This window comes from Malus sylvestris, chromosome 17 (genome assembly GCF_916048215.2).
Source record: "Malus sylvestris chromosome 17, drMalSylv7.2, whole genome shotgun sequence".
NCBI lineage: Eukaryota > Viridiplantae > Streptophyta > Magnoliopsida > Rosales > Rosaceae > Malus > Malus sylvestris.
The window spans coordinates 16088879-16111459 of NC_062276.1; the positions used below are offsets into that span (position 1 = coordinate 16088879).

Sequence of the window (22581 nt, forward strand, 5' to 3'; positions counted from 1 at the left end):
CGAGATCCAATACCACGACCTTGTTGGTTTTGGGATCAATGTCAAAAACTTTGGTAGGACGTGTAGAAGAATGCTCTACTATGGAGGTAAGGATTACAGAGGTGTCTTCTGAAATTAAGAGGTTAAATGAGCAACTATATGTACTTAAGGCTAAACAAGTAACCTTAACCGACCAGCCTCACCAGAGGATTGAAAAGGTCAAGAAAGTAAATGTTGAAGTTGAAGATGTTGAAGCACAGTTAGCTAATATTAACATTGCTTTGGAGGAGCCGGGTATAATCTTCACTGTCATGCAGACATACCATTCTATGATAGCTGCCCTAGCTAAGGATGTAAAACTATTGAGATGATTCTTATGTAACTTCAACATTCAATGAAATATAAATGACTTCTTTAATCCACTTTAGCTTGCATTTCCTCCTTGAAACTCAACTATGATGAGCATATAAGTTGACTTTTGGGATCTCTTACAATGTCTAAACTTCTTCAATGTAACAATCCTTAACATCCCACAAGGTTGGGTGATATTTCTTCAAAAACTAAGCATTAATTGGATGCCTCTGTAAGCTTCCTTCCATAACGGCTAAGTAATATCCTCCCTTATCCAGTGCTTGGTTGATAATGAAATGACCATCCCAAGTCAGACTCCACTTCCCAAAGCCTCTGATTTGAGCTCCCAAAGGTAGCACTGCTTTCCATACTAATTCCCCCTCCTTGAAGGTTTTTATTTTTACTTTTTTTGTTGTATGCTCGGGCAACAACCCTCTTCCCATCTTGAATTTTATCTAGAGCTTCAATTCGGGCTACATCTAGATTTTCAACTCTTTGACACATAGCCTGAATGTATTCTTCACTATGCAACCCAAACTGGTTTTGAATCCTAACATAACTCACATTAATCTCCATGAGGAATATAACATCATGCCCAAAGGTTAAGGCATAAGGAGTAGTTCCAGTTCTTGCCCTTTTGGAAGTTCTGTAAGCCCACAAAGTCTCTCCTAATTTCTCATGCCACTCCTCTGGATTATTTGTCACCATATTTTTAATGATGTTCACCAAGATCGTGTTGCTGGCTTCTGCTTGACCATTTGATTGGGGGTAGCAAGGACTAGATTGAATTATCTTTATCTTGAACTTACTTGCAAACTTATCTACTTCCCTTGAAATAAAAGATGGCCCGCAGTCTGTGACAATTGTCTCGGGCACCCTAAATCTGTGTAACATTTTGGTTTCAATGAACTTCTTGACTGCAGTTGAAGTAATGGTCTTCCTAGTTGAAACTTTTACCCACTTAGTGAAGTAATATGTTGCCACGATTAGAATGTATGTCCCTTGCTAGAAGCTGGATAAATTTTCCCAATGAAGTCCATTGCCCACCTTTTAAAGGGCCAAAGCTTGACAACAGGGTTCAAGGGTACTGAGGGCATATGTTGGAGAGGTCCATGTCTTTGGCATTCTTCATACCCTCGGGTATAAGCTTTGCAGTCTTTCTCTATCTCAGGCCAGAAATAGCCATATCTTCTAAGCAACCATCTCATCTTAGTTCCAGCTTAATGTGCCCCACAGATTCCTTCATGTACTTCGGCCATTACCCTCATTGATTCTTCCTGGCCGAAGCACTTCAGCAGAAGTCCATCTGGAGTCTTTCTTAACATAGCTTTATTCCACAAAACATACTTAGTTGCTTGTCATCTATTTTTCTTACTTGTAGGGCAGGATGGATCTTTCAAATACTGAACAATAGGTGTCATCCAATCCTCTATCTCCATTTCTTCAGTCATCGCATCTAGGCTGAATCCCCTTTCAAAGATAGAAGGGAGATTTCTTTTCTGAACTTCTATATCCCCTTCAAACCTCATTTCTTGGATCTGTGCTCCAGAAGACAATTGTGCCATCTCATTGGCAATTGCGTTTGACTTTTTAGGGATATGGCTTACTGATATTTCAGTGCCTAAATAGCTCAATAGTTGTATGCCAAATAGTAACTTGCCATGGTGATGTGTCTGCACTTTTATGGGTAAATTACATAGTAGCCCCTCAGGTTTGAGGTCTATTGCAATCTTATACAACATCTTTAAAACATTTCACTTTCATACCTCAAGTACTATTTTATTTCAATTTCATACAACCGTTACATTTTCCATCCATGGATCTGTTAAATGCTGACGTGGCTGCCACATATATACCACGTGGTTGCCAAATGTCTGCCACGTGGCAAATAAAATAATTTTTTAATTTTTTTTTAAAACCTGAATTTTCTCAACCAAAAAAAAAATTGAAACCCACTGCAAGAAGAAGAAGAGGAAGAAGAGATTGGGGTGGGGGGAGGGTTGCTGGGTGCGGGGGGGGGGGGACGGGAGGAGGGTCGTCGGATGAAGAAAAAAAAAAAAAAACCCAGATCTGCAAGAAGAAGAAGAAGAAGGAGAAGAGGGAGGAAGGGAGCTGGGTCGAGGTGGGGGGCGGGGGGGGGACGGGAGGAGGGTCGTCGGATGAAGAAAAAAAATAAAAAAAAAAGAAACCAGATCTGCAAGAAGAAGAAGAGGGAGGAAGGGAGCTGGGCGCGGGGGGAAGAAGAAGAGGGAGGAAGGAAGCTGGGTCGGGGTGGGGGCATGGGGAGACGGGAGGAGGGTCGTCGGAGGAAGAAAATCAAAAAAAAAAAAAAAAAAAGAAACCCAGATCTGCAAGAAAAAGAAGAAGAAAAAGAAGAAGAGGGAGGAAATGAGCTGGGTCGGGGTGGGGGGAGGGTCGGTTGGGGGGGGACGGGAGGGGGGAGGGAGCTGGGTCGGGGTGGGGGGAGGGTCGCTGGGCGCGGGGGGGGGGGGGGGGGGACGGGACGGGAGGAAGGAAGCTGGGGTCGGGGTGGAGGGAGGGCCGCTGGGCGCAGGGGGGACGGGAAGGGGTTCTTCTTCTTCTTGTCGCTGGGGAGGGACTTTTTCTTTCTTTTCTTCCTTTTCCTCTTTCTTCTTCTCCTTCTTTTCCTCATTCTGATCGCTGGTTGCAGATGTGGGTTTCTTTTTTTTTTTTTTTTGGTTGAGAAAATTCAGGTTTTTAAAAAAAAATTAAAAAATTATTTTATTTCCATGTGGCAGACATTTGGCAGCCACGTGGCATATATGTGGCAGCCACGTCAGCATTTAACAGATCCATGGATGGAAAATGTAACGGTTGTATGAAATTGAAATAAAATAGTACTTGAGGTATGAAAATGAAATGTTTTAAAGATGTTGTATAATATTGCAATAGACCTCAAACCTGAGGGGCTACTATGTAATTTACTCCACTTTTATTCTCCATTTAACTGATTGATCACCAAATCTGAATCACCAAACACCTCAACTTCAATTGCCCCCAACTCTATTAAGATTTCTAGGCCAATTATCAATGTCTCATACTCTGCCCGATTGTTAGTAGTCTCTTGATAATCCAGGAGGAATGAATAACAATGGTGAGTACCTTTAAGATCAATGATGACAATCCCAGCTTGAACAGCATTTTGAGTGCAAGAACCATCAAAATACAATCTCTAAGGAGTGATCTAGAGGCTAGTTATTCTTTTTATCTCTTGCTGGATCCATTCTTCTTTGCCTGAGAAGGCTTTGCTTGGTGGGATCCACACACTGGCCACTTCTAGAGTTCTTGGGATGTTTATAATCTCCTATTGAGACTATTGGTGCTCAGCTACAAAGTCTGTAATTTCTTGTCCCTTGATCGCTCTTTGAAGCACATATTGAAAGCTGAACTCTGATAGTGCTAGAATCCACTTTCCAATTCTCCCAGTTAGCATTAGTTTTGACATCACATCAGTCGTGGCAATAATGTGGATGTGGTAAGGCAACATATAATGCCTTAGCTTGTAGGCAATGAAGTATAGAGCTAAACACAACCTTTCTACTGGAGTATATCTTGTTTCTACCTCAGTAAGGATTCTACTGAGGTAGTAAATTGCTTGTTCCTTCCCACCTTCATTATTTTGGGCCAGAAAGCTTCCCATTGACTTTTCAATGGCATAAATATAAAGCTTTAAAAGCTTCCCTCTCTGAGGTGGCTTGAGCACTGGTGGAGAGGCTAAGTAAGCCTTTATTCTGTCAAAAGCTTCTTGGTATGGTGGGCCTCACTCAAATTCTTCCTTGTTTTTCAATCTTAACAAAGGAGTTAGTGGCTGAATCTTGCCCGCCAAGTTAGTAATGAATCTCCTTAAGAAGTTGATCTTCCTCAGCAGCCTTTATAATTGCACTTTATTGGTGGAAAGAGGTGATTCCATTATTGCCTGAGCTTTATTTTGTCGACTTCGACCCCTCTTTGATGAGTAAGGAATCCCAAAAAGTTGCCCGACCTTACCCCAAAAGCATATTTCTTAGTGTTCATTCTCAGCTTATGGCCTTTAACACAGGTACAATGTTGGCCAACCACTCAACATATTTGGCAGGCCTAATAAATTTAGCCTCTCAATCTCTTATTTGACTTTTTCTTCAATTTCTTTTGACATCCTCCTTGGTGCTTGCTTCACACATTTATATCCTTCCTTAATAAGCATTATGTGCTCTATTAAGGTTGAATCTAAACCTGGCATCTCAGTGCAATGCCAAGCAAAATAGTCTTTAAACTCATGTAGAAGACCGACTATCTTTGCCCGAACTTTAACTTCCAACAGGCCACTGATCTGTATAGGCCTTGGATCTTCCTTAGTCCCAAAATCAATGGTTTCTAAGGGGTCTTGAACCTCTGGTGGTGGCTTGTCAAGCTCTATAAAAATTTGACTAACTTTGGACTCTCGGGTAAGTTTTCTGGCCCATCCAAGTCATCTATACATTCAGCCATTAGATAGTTGCTTCCAACTCCTTTCCAAAAAACTCTTTTTCACTTTTGTTCTGGTTGCTTAAAGCTTCTTCCTCTTGTTCTTCTGCCAAGTTCTCCCTTACCTGCTTCATCTCTCTTCCATACACCAACAGTCTTTTGATTAAGAATCTGATTGCAACTACTTAGTCATTTCTTCTTTGTTTTGACATCACTGGTGTTGGGGAGTTAGGACAATATGGGGCCTATCCCATTCTTCCTTAGTGAGGAATAATCCTTATTCCAGAAGCTTTTGGCCATCACCTTAGTCGGGCGGCTGTTCTAATCAGCTCTTAAGCATTAGAGAATCCCAATACTAGGATTATAAAAGCTAGCTTCTGGCACATCAGTAATGGGGATGAATGGTCGTGACTTGGCCTCTACCATTTCCCAAAATCCTAGTCATACGACTCATTCCTCATAGTAAACTACTACTTGTTGGTGTAGGGTGGAAGGTACAGAGAGACTCTGATGAATCCAATCTCGGCCTAGTAAAGCTCTATAGGTAGAAGTACTATCCACAATGAAGAAGGCTAGCATGATTTGCTTGGAGCCCAAGTCAACCACCAGGGGCAATTTCCCATAAGTTCTAGTGATAGCTCCAGATAAACTGGAAACTGTTAGATTCGTGGGGATGATATCCCCCTCATTTCTACACACCCTTTTCATAGACTTATATGGTAACACATTGACCGCAACCCCTCTATCAATCAACTTGAAGGGCACTCCCTCTAGATGAGCAATTACATTAATAGGCTTGAGATAATTGGCTAGGGTCAAACTCGGGTGACTGAAGACCATTCTGTCTAAGTACACTCTATCAGGCTCTTTTTTTGTGAGCTTGGGTAAACCTATTATGGCCGATTCCTCTTTTCCCGCTTCTTCAACACTAACATATGTCATCATAGGTTCTTTTGCCAAGTAATCATCCTCCATTATGGCAGTTTGAGCGTGCTTGGGACAAAACTTGGCAGATAGAACAAATGTCATGTTTATATGGAAGCTGCTAGGTTTAGGTAAGTCCTCATTCTTGCCCCCAATGTGGTCCATAAATTCATCTAACCAGACATGTGCTTCTTTTGGCAACATCAGCTCGGGGAACCTTTGTTTCGAAGTTATGCCAAAGTTTTGTGCTTGCACTAGGTTCTCACAAAGAGTATCAACCAGCAACGGTGGGGCCATTCTTTTCTCAGGAGAGATAGTTCCAAAACATATTGGCTTCGGGCTCCATCTTGGTGTTGGTATCATTATTATGTCCTCTTGAGCTCTCCTTAGGATTCTGTACTTCCCAGGGTGAGGGCTTTGTGGCACATGGTCTCCTTCTCCCTCAGTCTTGCTATTTGCCTTTTCTACTTCCTTTTTGCTTCTCCAATGAAGTCGATTTGTTCCCCCATGAGGTATTTTCTCAAACTTCACATTTTCAAAGGTTTCTGAGGCAGTAGGGACTTTTATTGAGTTCATGTGGGCTTTGTGCTACTCCTGAACTCTTCTGATCATAGAGGTTCCCATTTCTTTGACAGGCCTCCCATATTTTCCTACTACGTACCATTTCCGCACGAGTCGGGCAAAATCTTTCTTAGTGAATGGGGATATAATGCTCTTTGTTCTTCCATTCATTCTGACATCATTATAACTTGGTTAGGGAAGCCTTACATCCACCTATTTTGGTATTTTGGCTTCTCTGTCCTCCACCTCTTCAGAGGCTTCATAATTTCTGATAATTTCTGAATGCCTCTGATAAGCCCTTTGGTTAAGAATCTTTTCCCAACTTTTGGAAAACATTTTTGGAGGTCTCTTTCTTAACTGCCTGCATAATACTTCTGCGGGCTTCTTGTTCATTTTTCTCCTTTCTTTTGATCAATAATGGCTCTTGGTGCTGGTACTTCTAACTCACATTCGCCATGGCACATACTACACAACACTAGTCCTTTAATTATGGTTGCTTTGGGTTTCTCAGGTAGCTTAATAATTTCTTCTATTGGTTTGTCAACTTGCCTCTTTTCTGCTTTCACTTCCCAAGTAGCTTTCCCTTTCCCTTTTTCCGCCCAAGTCCAGTTGATCATGTTTATTGGGGCTTTTGGGAAGGGATCTATGTCAATCATCATATTGGCTTATGGTTTTTCCAACAACAAGTTTCCCTTCACTATGAGGTCTTGTATCCAATCCCTAAACTGGACACAGTTGGTTATGGAGTGATTGAAGGTATAGTGCAGCTTGCAATACTTCTTTCCTGTTAGCACTTCTGGCTTAGGCATCTTTTTGGTGATATCGGGCACGATCACTCTTGCGCGCACCAACGCTTCAAAAACCTCTGAGGCCTTAGTTAAATCAAAAGAATAACTTTGGTATTTAGAGGGTTTCATAGGGACAAATCCACCATCATTCATCACCACTTTCTGATCCTTGATTAGTTGGACTAACCCCTTCACTATTAAAGGTTTAAAAAGGGTAGTCATCTCTACCGCACACATGTCTATCCATTCTCTTCCATGGCCATCATTATGTTCTGGCTCAAGCAACATCTTTTCGTACTTTGTGGCAGCAATTACCAACTCTTATAACTCATTAAATTGTACATCATAAAACTTTTTCTTCAAAGGTAGCCTCAAAGCCTTCTGAGCAATAGATATGAGTTGGGCATGATTGATAGGGAATTGGCACCTCATTCTTATCCTTCTGAACCTCATCATGAAGTCTTCTGTAAACTCATGTTCGTATTGCTTTACCTTCACTAAATCATTTATAGACATCTTGAGCTCCATCTTATAGAACTGCTCATGGAAAACCATCTCTAGTTGCCCCTAGTTAGCAATAGAATTTTTTTTTGGGGAGGGGGGACAGAGAATACCATTGAGATGCTAGGCCAACCAATGAGTTCCCAAACAATCTTAACTTATAATTAGGATTGTCTTCGAATGCCACGCAATGGTTGGAGAACTTGAATATGTGATCTCTAGAGGATACATTGCCATCATCCCCATTAAAAGTAGGAAACGCGGGCATCTTGAAGTTGAGTGGAAAAGGATTTTGCTCATCAATATACTTCGGGTAGGGCTTCTGGTAGGTGATCTTGAATAACGGGCGAGCTTGAAGTTGAGCATTCTGGGCCACCATCATTCTTAACTAAGCTAACTCATCTTTGAGCTACTAGTTAGTTGTATTGTTGTATGGGGTAAGTGGGGCTCCTTATTTCGGGCTGCAATCATTGCCTGATAAGGTTTCCTTCTTTGGGTCGGGCTGTCTCAACTTGGCATCCCCTCCCTTACTGGCCAATAGTAGGGGCTCTATAAGAAGGAGGCTTATCTGCCTTGGTAGGCTCGCCTTTTCCACTAGATTCTCCTATTAACTGGGGCATCCCATATTTCTTTCTTTCTTGCCCGCTCTGCCCTCTACTATCTAGTGAAAATAATAGGGGGTCGGGTAACTCCGTTTCTAGGATCTCCTTCAACACTGGTTGACTAGCTCCAGATCATTCCTTGTTTTTTCCTTTATCCCTCTTTTCCTCAAGCAAAGGAAATAGGGGGGATAACTGGTTCTTTCTCAAGACTAGCCTCTCTCATCACTTCCCAGGCATAACCATTTTTTGAAGTAGAGTACTCTAAATCTAATCTTATTTTCAAACTCCCTATTAAAGAACAAAGTCTGCTTACTTCTTTTCTAGTTTCCAGAGTGATATTCTTCATACTTTTCAGCACTTCTACCATGGTGGCTTGCAAATCTTCATTGGTCACCTTTCCTTTTGACTTCTCAGATGAAGTTGGGCTCTCTAGAATAGCTGGTCCTTGCAGTGAAGGAAAATCTTCTGGATGATTTGTCATGCTCGATCTTGGTAGACACTAGGGTGGCCCGTATTATATGTTCCGCCTGAAGGTTTTCTCCTTTCTCCTTTTTCTTGGCATACAAGACTAATGAATATCCCACCGGGCATGCTAAAAACCATGTTGGTGGCAAAGATTTCTCTAGAGAAGGATCCTTGGATCTCAGCATAGCTCCCTAAGGGATTGGCACTTTGGATGTGTAGTCGGCTCTTACTTGTTGATGTGTTACAAGAAGTGGACAAAGTTAGTTCTTAAATATGCCTTTATAAGGCCTTAGGGCCTAAGTGCTAGGCATGCCATTGCTATCTCAGTATAGCAGATGTAGAACAAGTGTGTTTTAAGTCGATTACTTATGCCCTAAGTTTCTCGGACTTCTTGTGGACGGTTAAGTCCACATTAAGTTCTTTTCTTGCCTTTTGAACAAGGACTTTTAGTTCATAGTCTTGTATGTTCGAATGAAGGGAGTCCAGATCCTCTTAAGTCATTTGTTTGGTCTTAGATTGCTTTTATTGAAAATATATCCATTAAACTAATGGGATCCAGATCAAATGAGACTCTTAATATAGGAAAACAGATGGAAATAACTTGAATACACGATGAAGAATGCATTAAGCAATAGATCTACTAATTTAGCAAACAAACAAAGAGCTTTGGGCAAGATTTCACCTTGTCTATCAAGGTTGAACTTTCTTGCAGTCACTTCTCTTTGAATTTACAAGGTTTATATGCTAAAAAGGGATGGGTGGTAAACAAGTTTTACACAAGGGAATCGATACTACACCACTAAAGGAAATAGCAGAGCTTTTAAACTAGACAAAAGATAGCTTTTGTAGGGAATTATCCTGAAAATGACTGGGATCGGGGTTGATTACAGCTTTTTGGTTGCAAATCTGGCTTTAGAGCAGAGTTTGTATGTTTGTTTGTTTGATTAGTTGAGTGTCCTTGTCTCTGGGGCCTCTTCTTCCTTTTATAGGCCAATTAGCCCGACTGCTGTGACTTTGCTCTTACCCGAAAGCATCTGAAGGGTAGTGAGTCATCAACTTTTTGCTTGGAATGCCACTAAAAAGTGTTCTTTGGCTGGTAGTAGGTTAGTCTTCATCACTTGTCACTTCAATGGTAAGCACGTGGCTTGTATCTTGGCTGAGAAGGCTTCACTTTGCCTTTGGGCTTGGTGCTGGGCTTCAGGCAAGTCCCCTTTTAGTTGGCATCCTTGAACTTTCCTTCATCTAGGTCCAATGTTCAAATATTAACTCAAACACCACAATTGGCAAATAAGCCACAACTTCTTTACAGCCGTCATAATCTATAATCCACCACTGGCCATGTATAAAAATTGTTGCCAAATAAGCCACATCTATAAACACAATCCTAATATTGCTAGATCCATGTACACAATTAAATATCATTCAAGGGGAAAACAGTAAACCCTAAGCCTAATTAGTCATATTGATTGATACACCCTCACCTTCACAGCTGTCATAATCCATTTTGTCATAATTTTACAAGCCTTCATCAAAATCCCCTAAACCATCATTGTAGTCTTCAATCATGACCGTTGTGCTCTCCACCGTAACCAAAATCATCACGTTGGAGTATTCTTCGATGTTAGCCATGTCACAAAACAAAATTAGAACGAGATGTGAAGAGAAAGATGATCTAAAGAGCACAATTGCAGACCAAGAAGAACAAACGCATGCACGTACGACAAAATCTGGAGAAGTTGGCATCAAATGTGGGAACTCGATTTGGAGATGAAGAAACAATTTATTGGTTATAACTGGTGAATTTGACGCACAAAAAAAAAAACGGACATAAAATGCCACATAGGTATCTCGTCTATAAAAAATAAAAAAATTAAACAATGATATAAGATAATTCATTGAGCTTAATCTTTGGTCTAAGATAATTGTTAACGTTTAATGTTTACGGTTTACGTAATTTCTTTAACCTAATCAATCGTCTGAGATAATCTTCAAATTTTTATTAGGCTTTTTATCCAAAATGGCCTCTAAGATTGGTACAACTCTTCACTTTGGTCCCTAAGAAATGGAAATGGTTCCTGAGTTTGTACATTATCAATCATTTCGGTCATTCCTTGAAAATCTCCATTAAACAAGGATAGAATGACAAAATACCCTCAATTTGGTCATTGTTTATTGAGGGTATTGTGGATGCAAATTTCTTCCTCCTTGATCTTGGACGATTTTGCACCTACAAAACAATTAACACCTTAGGTTAAGGCCAAGAGCCTCACGCGCCCACGATGAATGGGGGGGGGCTTTGGCCGAAGAACCTCCGATGCCAAAGTTAGAATTTAAAGAGAAATAGTGTTTAGAGAATTTTGGGATTTTTGCCAAAGTGTTGGAATTAGCTTTTTGGTGAGAATGGGAGTATATTTATAGGGATAGAAGGTGGCTAGGGTTTTTAGGTTTAATTAGCCAATTTATTTGGCTATTAAACATAAAATGAATGTTTTGGTGGTTTTTTGTATAATTGGCTAATAAAAAGGAAGAAATGGTGGGAAAAGGTAGAAAAAAGGTAATGGATTAGGTTTTGAATGGGATAGCCGGCCCTCTTGTGTTTTTAGGTTTGAGTGGATGTTTCAAATTGACAATTAAGGGATTGATTAGGTAATTAATCCCTTAATTAGTCAATTATTATGATTTTATGAAATATGAAAGGAATAAGTATATTATTTAGCTAATTGATTAGCTAAATAATGAAATGGGAAATATATGAATAAATTAGGTTTTAAGTTGATACCTATTTTGGGCACTTTTGACTTGGTTGAAAAAATGATTCTCTACTGCTCGCGTGTAGGAAACCCGGTATGCCTCGAGGGTATTTTTGTCCTCTTTTGTCCAAAAGTCCACGTGTCGCCTAGTGAATATTTTTGGCTCCACAAATGCCCCCACACCTGTTGGGCTGCTCGCAAAAAAGGGCAGCAGGTGTAGAGATCTTCTTGCTTTAGGAAACTTAAGACTGCTTCCTATTTTGATGTTGATTCTCTCTTTAATAGGAAATTAGATCCTTCTAGGAAAGGGAAATAAATTTCTCTCAAAGCCTATTTAAGTCCACCTTAAGTGGGTTATTAAATCAACTTTGGAGAGCGATTTATTCTACCCTACAAGAGAGAGATAGCTTAGAGGATATTTGTTCCCCCTCCTCTAGCAATCTTCTACATCTTGCCCGTGCAAAGGACCGTCTTTCGTTGCTTTCTTCGTCTTCTTCGTGCCGCACCGATGTAAGAAAAATTTAATTTTTCTTGCCTTATTCTTGGATAGTGCTATTGCGGGGCAGCCGTCGAGGTGGTGCGGCACATCGGCTGGCAGGGGCCAGGAGTTGGCTCGGCATGGGCCGAGGAGATGTTGTGGCAGGGACCACTGCTTGGGCATCTTGGCTTGGCTTGAGCCAAAAGGCAGCTTGTGCAACTAGGGTCGCGGATTGTGGCGCTGGGGCGCAGTGCTAGGCGAGCCGCATGGCTCATGTCCTTTGGGCTCTTGGACCTGACTCGGGCCAGGCTGGTGATTGGGAGAAATAAGGAGATTGCGGGTCTCATGGGCTGCTGGAATGTTGGGCATGCAGGCCTCCTGCCTGCTGGAATGCTGGGTTGAGCTCCCCTGCTGAGTACCATGAATGTCGTTGGCTACTTAGTCCTCTTTGCTGAAAGAAAGGTGGGCTGCTCCAGAAAGAGGAGGTAAAGAGGATCAAGGCGGATGCATTGGCTCGTCTGATCGCTGTCGTGGAGCTTACTATGAATGAAGATGGAAAGAAGAGATCTTCCCCGCCTGCTCATGAGATGCCAGTTAAGAAAAAAAAACTGAAGACTTCTTCTGCTGCTCATGAGGGTCCGCTTGCTACCGAGAGGTATGTGATTGACATGATTTTCCAATGGGAAGAAATGTAAGGCTGCTAGATCTGAGCATGTGGCGTCTTCCATGTTGAGAATGGCTAGTACAATTGTGGATAAGATTACTCAGCGTAAAGGTTTTATCATGCCCCCAGTGCCGAAGTCTGTACCAGGACGTTCTTTGGGAGCCAAGTCCGGTTCACCTTTGTAGAGACTTGCTATTATGAAGAGTGGTAAGGTGGACTCTGCTGCTAAAGTGGCGCCAAAGCCTGCTCCCTTTGCTTCTGAGATTGATTCGCCTCAGATTCAAGATCTTAAGCTTGCAATTTCTGAGCTTCGTTTCGCTACTTATGCTAAGAAGAGAGTGGATAAGCTTCTCTATTTCTCCGGAAGACTTGCTTGCTTTTACTTTTAAGGCTTCCATTGGTGAAGTAGTTGGAGAAGTTAGTGCCCAGACTGGGGCAGCCAGGGGTGAAGCGTCGGATGATGCCGCTGCTAAGAGCGTTACGGCTGTTGAAGGTGTGGCAACCGAGTAGTCGTGGGATGTCCAAGCTGCTGTAATGTAGTATTTTAGGTAGCCTTTAGGATTTTCTTTGTTTTTCCTTGTAGCTTTTGTTTTGCTTGAATTCTTTCGGCCTTTGCTAGTTGTTTATAAACATGTTTTCCTTCGTTTTTCTTCATCTTCACTTCTTTTGTTCATGCCCTAACCTTTAGACTTGATAGACCAGTGGCAGGCATGCTACTTTTTTATAAGCAGACAAACTCGCGTAGCCTATGCAGCCGTAGGTGTTGGTGTAGAACTTTGCAAAGTTGTTAGCCATAGGGTTGGCAGCCGGATGCCTTACTTACAGAAGCAGACAAGTCAGCGTAACCACTAGGCTGTTAACCTTGACTTTCTTCAATTCCGTAGGTTGCGTAGCAAGTATCACAACACTTTAGGACTTGGTGTAGGTTGTTCCGCGCTTGGCAGAGGTGAAGCTTATCGACTACGTAGCATGTCGGCAGTGGATAAAACTTCGTATATGCGCGCTAGCTTGTTTAACCTTTCACAAGAATGTGCGGTTGTATAAGTCTAGTGCGGCTTCACTGCTCGAAGGGCAAGCCGTAGGCAGTCTTCCGGAATCCGTAGGCTACCTTAGTGCACTCGGTAGCAGCTTTAGGATTCCAGGGCAGCCGTCCATTGGATGTACTGCGTAATGTGCCCTCTCCGTCTCTAGGGCCCGGTTCCCCACGAATTAGGCCAAGAGACCCAAAATCCTTCAGTTAGCTAAGCCTTGAAAAAGACCATTGCGGCTACTTCTAGGAATCCCGGCGCAAGCCATCGTGCATCTAGTTATACTAGGGCAGCCAGGCTCATCCACGTCTGGATATTCGGAGTGTAAAGTTTATCCTCCCGTCTTGGAGAGCTGACCCATATGGGTGTCGGAGAATTGGTTTACCCTCTCGCACTGGAGAGCATGGTTGGTCCCTCGGGGGGCGCAATTCCTGCGATGAGTCTCTAAGAAGGGCGCAATCTTCTTTTGAAGTGCAGGAGTGATTAGTTGTTGTAAGCATGCAGCCAAGCCAAGTTGTGATTACTTCTAAATTCCTCATTGAAAAACGAGTGAAACGAACGAGAACTTTAGCTGTAAGGTAGGAACTGCATAACAACTGGATAGTCCTCAGCTTGTGAGGTGGTGCCCGTCGAGCTTATTGAGTCTTCGGGTTTTGATGTAGCGGGAGGTCACACATGGTACTTCTTCAGATTGTAGGCCATCCATTTCTTTTCAATCTTTTTTCCGCTTCATGGTGGTGATGGTGTAATTACTCTTACTCCCTACTCTGCTGATCTTGTACGGACCTTCCCAGATGGGATCCATCTTTTTGGAGCCTTCTCTGCCGGCAGTGATGAAGGCTTTTCTGCGTCGTCGACATGCAAATGCCAGAAGTCTCCATCGGGTGGAGTAGGCGCAGCTAGAGTGTGCTCGGCTACTTCTGAGGCATCGTTGGGCCGCTCTGTTGCGTCACCTAGGCTCGGCGTGAAGACGCAGTAGGGAGCTGTGGAGATGTGGCCATGTCATACGCAACAGGAGATGCTCAACTGCCGGTATTGGGCCACTCTAGAGTTGAATCATTGAGCAAGGGTCGGCTAGGGCCGTGTGATGCGCAGCAAGAAATGGTACTCAACTGCCGGTACATGTTGCTCCTATGTAGAATCTTTCAGGGTGACGAGGACAAAACTTGCTTTCGAGTGTGTCATTCCAGTGTTGCGTTCGTCAGAAAACTTTACATTCGCCAGGGTCTACGCCTTTATCGTCGCGCGTCTGGATTGGGCAGAATAGTACGTCATTAGGATGATTGCATGCGTTTGAAAGTAAAACTTGTGCTTCTGGGTTGCAACAACTATCGCCAAAGTTAGCTTTTGAATTTTTAATAACATCGAGGAGAGCTTTTGAACTGTAGAATACAGGTAACTATGGAATACAGGTAGTCGGGCCCCCATTTCTTCTCGCATGATGGTAGAGCTTATTGCTACTTTAGATACCGTCAAACATGTGAATAAGTCATCTGCTGCTTCTAGGGAGGTGATGTCGGGTACTTCTTCAAGTCCTTGAATGTGCATTGGCGAGCCTCATCCCAAAGTGCATACTTCTCTGCCAAAGCAAAAGAGTCTGCCAGAGTTAGATCATCTTTCATGATCAATTTTCCGAATAGCGGGTGGTCTGCTGGAAGTCCTTTTTGGAAGGCTGCTCTAGCTATCGAGTCGTTGCATCCGACTATTTTTGCCTTCTCTACTTTGAACCTCCTCACATAGTCGCGAAATGACTCATTTGGGTTCTTCTTGACGTTGAACAAATGATCAGATTTCTTTTTGATCGAGCGATAGGATGAATATTCTTTGGTGAAAACCAAAGAAAGTTCGTAGAAATTCCGGATGGATTGTGGCGGCAGGGTGTAGAACCAATCTTGCGCCTCGCCTTGTAGAGTGGTGGTGAATATCTTGCACATAAGCTCATCGTTGTTTCGATAAAGGATCATTGCTCTTCGGTAGCGCTTTAAGTGTCTCTCCGGGTCTTCATCCCCTTTGAAAGATGTGAAATGTGGGATGCTGAACTCTCGTGGAGGCTCTGCCTCCTCGATCTCCTCCGTGAAGGGTGACCTGCTTATGTTGATTATGTTCCGTCGTAGTGCCTCGTCGGTGACCTCGTTGCGTTGGAAATCATGCAATCGCTTGGTCAAGAGTCTCTCTACTTCTTCCTGAATTTGCCTTTGTTGGGGTAGCGGAGCTCTCGGCTGCCCCCAGTCATGACTTGCTGGTCTAGGCTGCTCTTCCATGTGTTTGGCTCGTCTATGCCGCGGATGCAGTGCATGTGGTGCGTTCCTAGTAGGCGAGCGAGTTCTTTGCAGACTGCTGGTTGAACTTGAGCTGGATTGAGTGACTGCTTCTCTCTGTCCGTCGTGCTGCCTACTCTGATGTGAGGTGGATGACACTCCTTGTGGGCTTAGCTGCGAATAGACACTTTGCCCGGAAGGTTGCTCATGTTGACTATCGGAGTATGACCCCAACCGTGAATGTATGCTTATCTGTGGGCCTAGTCGATAGTGCATGCTCCTTCGCACTCTAAGACGGGAATGTACACTGCCAAAACGTTCGGCTCATGGCTGGTCGAGTGACTGCTTACCGGGACGCTGCTGGAAATGTTCGTCTGCCCTTGTCCTACTTCGGGATACCTCGTTCGGGGCACGTTGGATCCCGATACGTTGCAAAAGTTGATTCACCAAGGTTTTCTGTTGTGCAAGGGCGCTCGTCAACTCTATGACTTGTCGAGACAAGTGTTGTTCGCCATTTGGATTGGAAGAGCTTGGAAGGAATGCGCCTCATTGGGCAGTGGAAAGGTGGTAGACTCCGGGCGCGAGATTTGAGTTGGGAAATGTCAAATCCGCGAAAAAATGTGGTGAGAATGCCCCCGGCTCGATGGTAGGTCCGGATGGTTGAGATAGTCTTGGGCCGACTTGGGTTGCTTGGAAAGCCACGGGAGCAGGCTGGGCCGTGAGAGTGGGCTGCTCGAAAGAAGCAGGCTGGACCACGGGAGTGGGTTGCTCGTCGGGAGCAGGCTGGGTCACGAGAGCAGGCTGCTTGGCAGGAGCAGGCTGGGCCACGGGAGTGGGCTGCTTGGCAGGAGCAGGCTGGGCCACCGGAGTGGGCTGCTCGACGAAAGCAGGCTGGGCCACGGGAGTAGGTTGCTCGTCGGGAGCAGGCTGGGTCACGAGAGCAGGCTGCTTGGCAGGAGCAGGCTGGGCCACGGGAGTGGGCTGCTCGTCGGGAGCAGGCTGGGTCACGAGAGCAGGCTGCTCGGCAGGAGCAGGTTGGGCCGTGAGAGTGGGTTGCTTGACGGAAGCAGGCTGGATCACGGAAGCAGGCTGCTCAATGCGCGGTGCATGTGAATGCGAGGCTTGGGCTTGGGTCCACGTAAACTTGGATGGCACGGCTTGGATCGTGGTCTTGGTACCGTGAGCCTTGGATGGCACGGCTCGGGCCGTGGTGAAGGCTCCATGGACCTCGCCACGAGTGGCTACCTAAGTAGCCACCGTGGTGGTTCCCATGGTGGCCGTGGTGAATGCACCATGGACCTCGCCGTGGGTGGCTACCGAGGTAGCCACCGCGGTGGTTCCCATGGTGGAAACTCGTGGTGGTGATGCCGCTCCCCTTATTGTCGCATTTTGCCTCACGGATCTCCGGGCCGTGGTGAAGGCTCCATGGACCTCGCCACGAGTGGCTACCGAAGTAGCCACCGCGGTGGTTCCCATGGTGGCCGTGGTGGAGGCACCATGGACCTCGCCGCGGGTGGCTACCGAGGTAGCCACCACGGTGGTTCCCATGGTGGAAGCTCGTGATGATGATGCCGCTCCCCTTATTGTCGCATTTAGCCTCACGGATCTCCGCAATCCCATTTCTTGAACATTAGAATTTTCACTTGTGGAATTTTCTAAATTTCTAGCCATTATATTTTGCTTATACGTTTTATCAAAGAACCTTTGCAAGTAAAAAATTCTAATAATAAGAACGTATGAAAAATATTCAAATGGACTAGAAAATAAAGAAAAAACCTTTTTGTGCGAGAGTCTTCTACGAGTATGGATTTCAACTCTCAATAAAAGCACCAATTTGTGGATGCAAATTTCTTCCTCCTTGATCTTGGACGATTTTGCACCTACAAAACAATTAACACCTTAGGTTAAGGCCAAGAGCCTCACGCGCCCACGATGAATGGGGGGGGCTTTGGCCGAAGAACCTCCGATGCCAAAGTTAGAATTTAAAGAGAAATAGTGTTTAGAGAATTTTGGGATTTTTGCCAAAGTGTTGGAATTAGCTTTTTGGTGAGAATGGGAGTATATTTATAGGGATAGAAGGTGGCTAGGGTTTTTAGGTTTAATTAGCCAATTTATTTGGCTATTAAACATAAAATGAATGTTTTGGTGGTTTTTTGTATAATTGGCTAATAAAAAGGAAGAAATGGTGGGAAAAGGTAGAAAAAAGGTAATGGATTAGGTTTTGAATGGGATAGCCGGCCCTCTTGTGTTTTTAGGTTTGAGTGGATGTTTCAAATTGACAATTAAGGGATTGATTAGGTAATTAATCCCTTAATTAGTCAATTATTATGATTTTATGAAATATGAAAGGAATAAGTATATTATTTAGCTAATTGATTAGCTAAATAATGAAATGGGAAATATATGAATAAATTAGGTTTTAGTTGATACCTATTTTGGGCACTTTTGACTTGGTTGAAAAAATGATTCTCTACTGCTCGCGTGTAGGAAACCCGGTATGCCTCGAGGGTATTTTTGTCCTCTTTTGTCCAAAAGTCCACGTGTCGCCTAGTGAATATTTTTGGCTCCACAGGTATTTTTGTCATTTTGATCATTATTTAACAATTTGTTTTGAAGAATGACCAAAATAATTAACAATAGACAAACTCAGAAATCAATATGATAGAATCTCAAGAATCATTTTAACTAGAAGCCTTTTTATTAATAAAAAAATTGTATCTAACCGTCAAGATCATTCATCGAACTTAATCAATAATTTAAGATAATTTTAAAAAATTATTAAAGGCTATCGATACATTATTTTTTAACACGGTACCGTAGAATCCTCCTTACTGATTACTGGCAATATGCAGAAATGGATTATGGATCCAAATCTCATTGATAGAAATAATAATTACAAAATTTAAGATGGAAGAATAAGTTTTGCGCATAAGGACAGGAAATCATAAGCCTCCACCCTATATATAATAGTAAACTCAAAATCTAATAAAAACTGCGAGCCAATTATATCTCTATAGCCTGAGCTCAAGCTGCTTTGAACTTTGGTCTTCTGCCCTCGAACTCGTTTGCTCGTCACTTTTGGCAGGAGATGATGCTCTCTGGTTGTTCAGTTGATATGGTGCTATTGCTGCCACCCTGAAAAATTAAAATAACCTAATTAGGTAAATATTCAACCATGCATGCATGATTTGATTCGCTTTTTGCTCAAAAATTTTCAGAAAATAAATAATTTTGGAAAGTAGCTTCACCTTTCTTTTCTCTTAGCCAAGAACTTGTGAAGCGAAGCTCTTCTAGCAATAGGCAAATCTGACGCAGCTGCTTGGGGTTGCACCTTCTGAATTTCCTGGTAATTATTTTTAGCGACAACATTCGACTGATTCCCAGAAGCCAATTTCTCCACAAACCGACCAGAACTCTTGGAGCTTCCAATTGTAGCCAAATCCATAATCTCTTTTGCCTTCTCAGCCTGCAGATCATTGAAAACCAGCACCTGCCCACCGAAAAAAATAGTCATCGGGGCAGCAGATCCAGGCTGCTGATCTCCCAAAACCGCTTCTGGGCCTTTGGTGAAGTGCTGAAACAATTCCATATTGGGTTTTGATGATGGAGTCTGAGCCGCCTGATGGGCTGGGTTCGAATCAGCAGCCTCCATGGTCGTCAGCAAGTTCATTGTTGTGGGAGGGACGACTTGCAGGGTTCTCTTCTCCCTCAAGAATTGGCTCAGCAGGTTGCATGTCTGTGAAAAATTCAACTTTTCAGCTGCCATATCTGATATCTTTTGCGACGGAAATTTTCGATGAAAAAAATTGAGAGCGAGATTTGATGAAACACCTTGGTGATCGTTGCTTAATGGTGGGATTAGAGGGGTGGGAGGAGGAGAGGAATATATATCATACATGGGGAAGTCAAGTAAGGCTGCCTCACAATTTTCTTTGAATCTTTACAACCACCATTGTCTTTGAATATAATAAGGATTTAATTGGCTAATGGGTTTCGTTTTGGTTTTTTTTATTGGGGGTTTTTCAAGCACGTTTTTTAGGCATTACAAAATTTGGAGGAAAGAACATGGTAAAAGGATAGGATGATAGTAGACAGGATTCAAACACGTGGAATAGGCGGTCAGACCTTCTATATGTTTTTTTTACGAAAAAGCCCTTTAAACTATATTTCATAATAAAAATAAGGGTATATATTTACAACTTCGACTCTGAGTCGTGCAATAAACTCATACCTCATCTTTGGACATTGTAATGTTATATATTAATTTATGAATTCGTTACAATGTCAGACCTCCCTCTCAAGTTGTTAGTTTTCTGTTATCTGCCTACATGGACATTGCGAAACCACAATATTAGTGCCACGTGAATAAATATCAAAACTAAAAATATCCATTTAAAAAAAAGTGTGGATAATAATAAAAATAAATTTAAAAGATTTTTAAAATTTTACAAACCAAAAGATTTAAAAAAAAAAGGATTTCTGTTTGGCAACGACCTCACCGTTGAAGTGGGTCACCACTCTGTCATCTAATACGAGCTCCGCACCACTCAGAAACACTATTTTCGCTGTCTTTACTCCAATGATCCTCTTGCCCTAAAATGACCTAACCTAATAAGAAAATCTCAATTCATTGGGTCTTTTTAGGGGTGGGTTCAGAAAACCGAAAACCGAAAAAAACCGAAAACCAAACCGAACCGAAACCGAAAAAACCGAACCGAATTGAAAAAACTGAACCGAACCGAATTCTTTTGGTTCGGTTCGGTTTTAGTGATCTAGAAACCGAACCAAACCGAACCGAACCGAATTAATTAAATTAATTTTTTTATTTAATTATTTGTTTTGGATATTATTTTCTAAACCCAATTTGTAAGTTAAAATATGCTAAACCCAATGTGTTGCCAAACTTTAAGCTCAAAATATTAAAAAAAAGTCCTATAAAAACTTTAAACCCTAACCTATTATTTATCCCCCATATAAGGTTCCGGAGCCAAACCTCATCCTGAAGTACTTACATCCATCTCCATAGCACTGTCTACTTTTGTCTCAGCTTTCTTTTCCAAATCTACTCTCATATAACATGTAACAGAATCTATAAACATTTATTTCGGGTAGATTACTTAGGGAATTTGTGATGGAAAAGAATCCAACACACACTAAATAAATCCACCCACGCATTTCTTTTACTAATCAAGTTGTCAACATGCAGTTACAAGCAACACAACCCTGATCTTTGAACAACATCATACAATTTAACTTTTCTAAATCATTTGTACGATTTTTGTGTTGTGATGTTGTTAGTTTGGACTTTGGAAGACTTGATTGATGATTTTAGTTCAACTTTAAATGTTTATTTTCATTGTCTTTGATTATAGTTAGAATGCTTGTGTTATGATTGTGTTGGATACGTTAAAATTTAAAATTTCAATGTTTTTCATTTTTTGAAAGAAAAAAAAAACAAAAAACCGAAACCGAACCGAAAAAAACCGAACCGAAAAAAAACCGAACCGAAAAAAACCGAAAAAAAAATGAACCGAACCGAACCGAACCGAAATTTCGGTTTGGTTTCGGTTTTGGCAAAAAACCGAACCGAATTAAACCGAACCCACCCCTAGGTATTTTGATACATTCAAATAGAAAGCTCAAGGGCGCAATATGCTTGGAGCAAAAACTATATGATCAAATAAATTATCCTCTCTCTCTTTCCTTTTTTATGCCCTCACATCACCACACGGAAGCGACATGAGAACGTAAAAAATAGGATCCTATCAACTTGTTCAAACTTAGGATAATAAGCTCATGAGCTTAGTCTTACTTCACCGTCGAGAAACGAAATAAGACTTCCATCTCCAATTTAACTCAAATGTGTGATTTGATCAAAATTTTGTTTTTATTGATTTTGATTGAGAAATTGTCGTCCCATTCAATCAAATTGGGATTCCCTAGATCTAACATGTATCTTAGTAGGAGGAAAAGTAACATGAAACTCATAATTCTTGACATATTTAGTTATTCCAGCCAATATCGAGTCAACAGCTACCATCCCAGCCCACCCCACCCACGACCTCGACTTCTTCGTCACCCTAGCCAAATGCAACTATCAGGTCGAATATGTGACCCAACTTAGTATGCATCTCCTCCTAGACTCGATTTTGAATCGAAATCCCATCTTATTCTTCATCCATTGAATCTCTGATTCAAAAGTTTTAGTTTTGTTAGAAGAAAGAACATATTATTTTGCATCAGAGGCGCTTTCATTCTTAAATCGGTTGAAATCTGATTTTGAGGAGGTTAGTAGAAGTAGGCCGATCTTGATTCGGGATAATTTGCCTCCAGCTGCTTGTGAGTTCAGTTTGATTCGCTTATTATAAAGTAATGGCCTTGGACTTGCCCAATTTGCTTGCAGCAAGGAATCTACGCTTGGGTGCGAGTAAAAGGAAGAAAATGGTGCTGAAACAGCTGCTTGGGAAGAAGTCGAGCGAAGGGTTGAAAAGCCACTAGTACAACAGTTTGGTGATATACTTATGCACTTGTAAGTAAGACATGTTAAGTCAAAATCATAATTCCATTTTATTATAGCTAGCTAATTGTGCAATTTAGCCTAAATTCATCTCTAGGTAGTAAAATAATATCGTTTTACCAAAAAAAGTACAAGACTAGGTTGTTATTGCGCTACAAATGAATGATTTATTTTCTAATTATAAGTACGGATAATGATAGGTAAACTAAAATTTTAAATCAAATTTTGTAACCAAATGATGTAATTGCTGA

At 42.1% G+C, this 22581-nt stretch overlaps 3 protein-coding genes across 3 annotated transcripts; all 3 read right to left on the reverse strand.

Moving 5' to 3' along the window:
• Positions 1–600: 600 nt before the first annotated feature.
• LOC126611843 (uncharacterized) lies at positions 601–1895 on the reverse strand. The gene is made up of 2 exons (XM_050280180.1): positions 1706–1895; positions 601–1247 (listed from the first exon to the last, which is right to left on the reverse strand). The coding sequence occupies exons 1-2, from the start codon at positions 1893–1895 to the stop codon at positions 601–603; spliced, it is 837 nt and encodes a 278-aa protein (XP_050136137.1).
• A 14302-nt stretch (positions 1896–16197) lies between these two features.
• On the reverse strand, positions 16198–17774 carry LOC126610200 (uncharacterized). Its single transcript, XM_050278193.1, has 2 exons — positions 17245–17774; positions 16198–17040 (listed from the first exon to the last, which is right to left on the reverse strand). The coding sequence occupies exons 1-2, from the start codon at positions 17482–17484 to the stop codon at positions 16360–16362; spliced, it is 921 nt and encodes a 306-aa protein (XP_050134150.1). The 5' UTR covers positions 17485–17774; the 3' UTR covers positions 16198–16359.
• An 886-nt stretch (positions 17775–18660) lies between these two features.
• LOC126610201 (jasmonate ZIM domain-containing protein 1-like) lies at positions 18661–19781 on the reverse strand. The gene is made up of 2 exons (XM_050278194.1): positions 19062–19781; positions 18661–18948 (listed from the first exon to the last, which is right to left on the reverse strand). The coding sequence occupies exons 1-2, from the start codon at positions 19709–19711 to the stop codon at positions 18825–18827; spliced, it is 774 nt and encodes a 257-aa protein (XP_050134151.1). The 5' UTR covers positions 19712–19781; the 3' UTR covers positions 18661–18824.
• Positions 19782–22581: the final 2800 nt, after the last annotated feature.

Coding starts and splice junctions, on each gene's coding strand:
- LOC126610200 (XM_050278193.1), bottom strand. CDS start 17,484: ATGGCTAGAAATTTAGAAAATTCCACAAGTGAAAATTCTAATGTTCAA. Junction 17,041..17,244: donor CGGTAGCCACTCGTGGCGAG/GTCCATGGAGCC, acceptor ACTCGTGGCGAG/GTCCATGGAGCCTTCACCAC.
- LOC126611843 (XM_050280180.1), bottom strand. CDS start 1,895: ATGGCACAATTGTCTTCTGGAGCACAGATCCAAGAAATGAGGTTTGAA. Junction 1,248..1,705: donor AGATCCATCCTGCCCTACAA/GTAAGAAAAATA, acceptor CTTCAACTGCAG/TCAAGAAGTTCATTGAAACC.
- LOC126610201 (XM_050278194.1), bottom strand. CDS start 19,711: ATGTATGATATATATTCCTCTCCTCCTCCCACCCCTCTAATCCCACCA. Junction 18,949..19,061: donor TTGGCTAAGAGAAAAGAAAG/GTGAAGCTACTT, acceptor TTAATTTTTCAG/GGTGGCAGCAATAGCACCAT.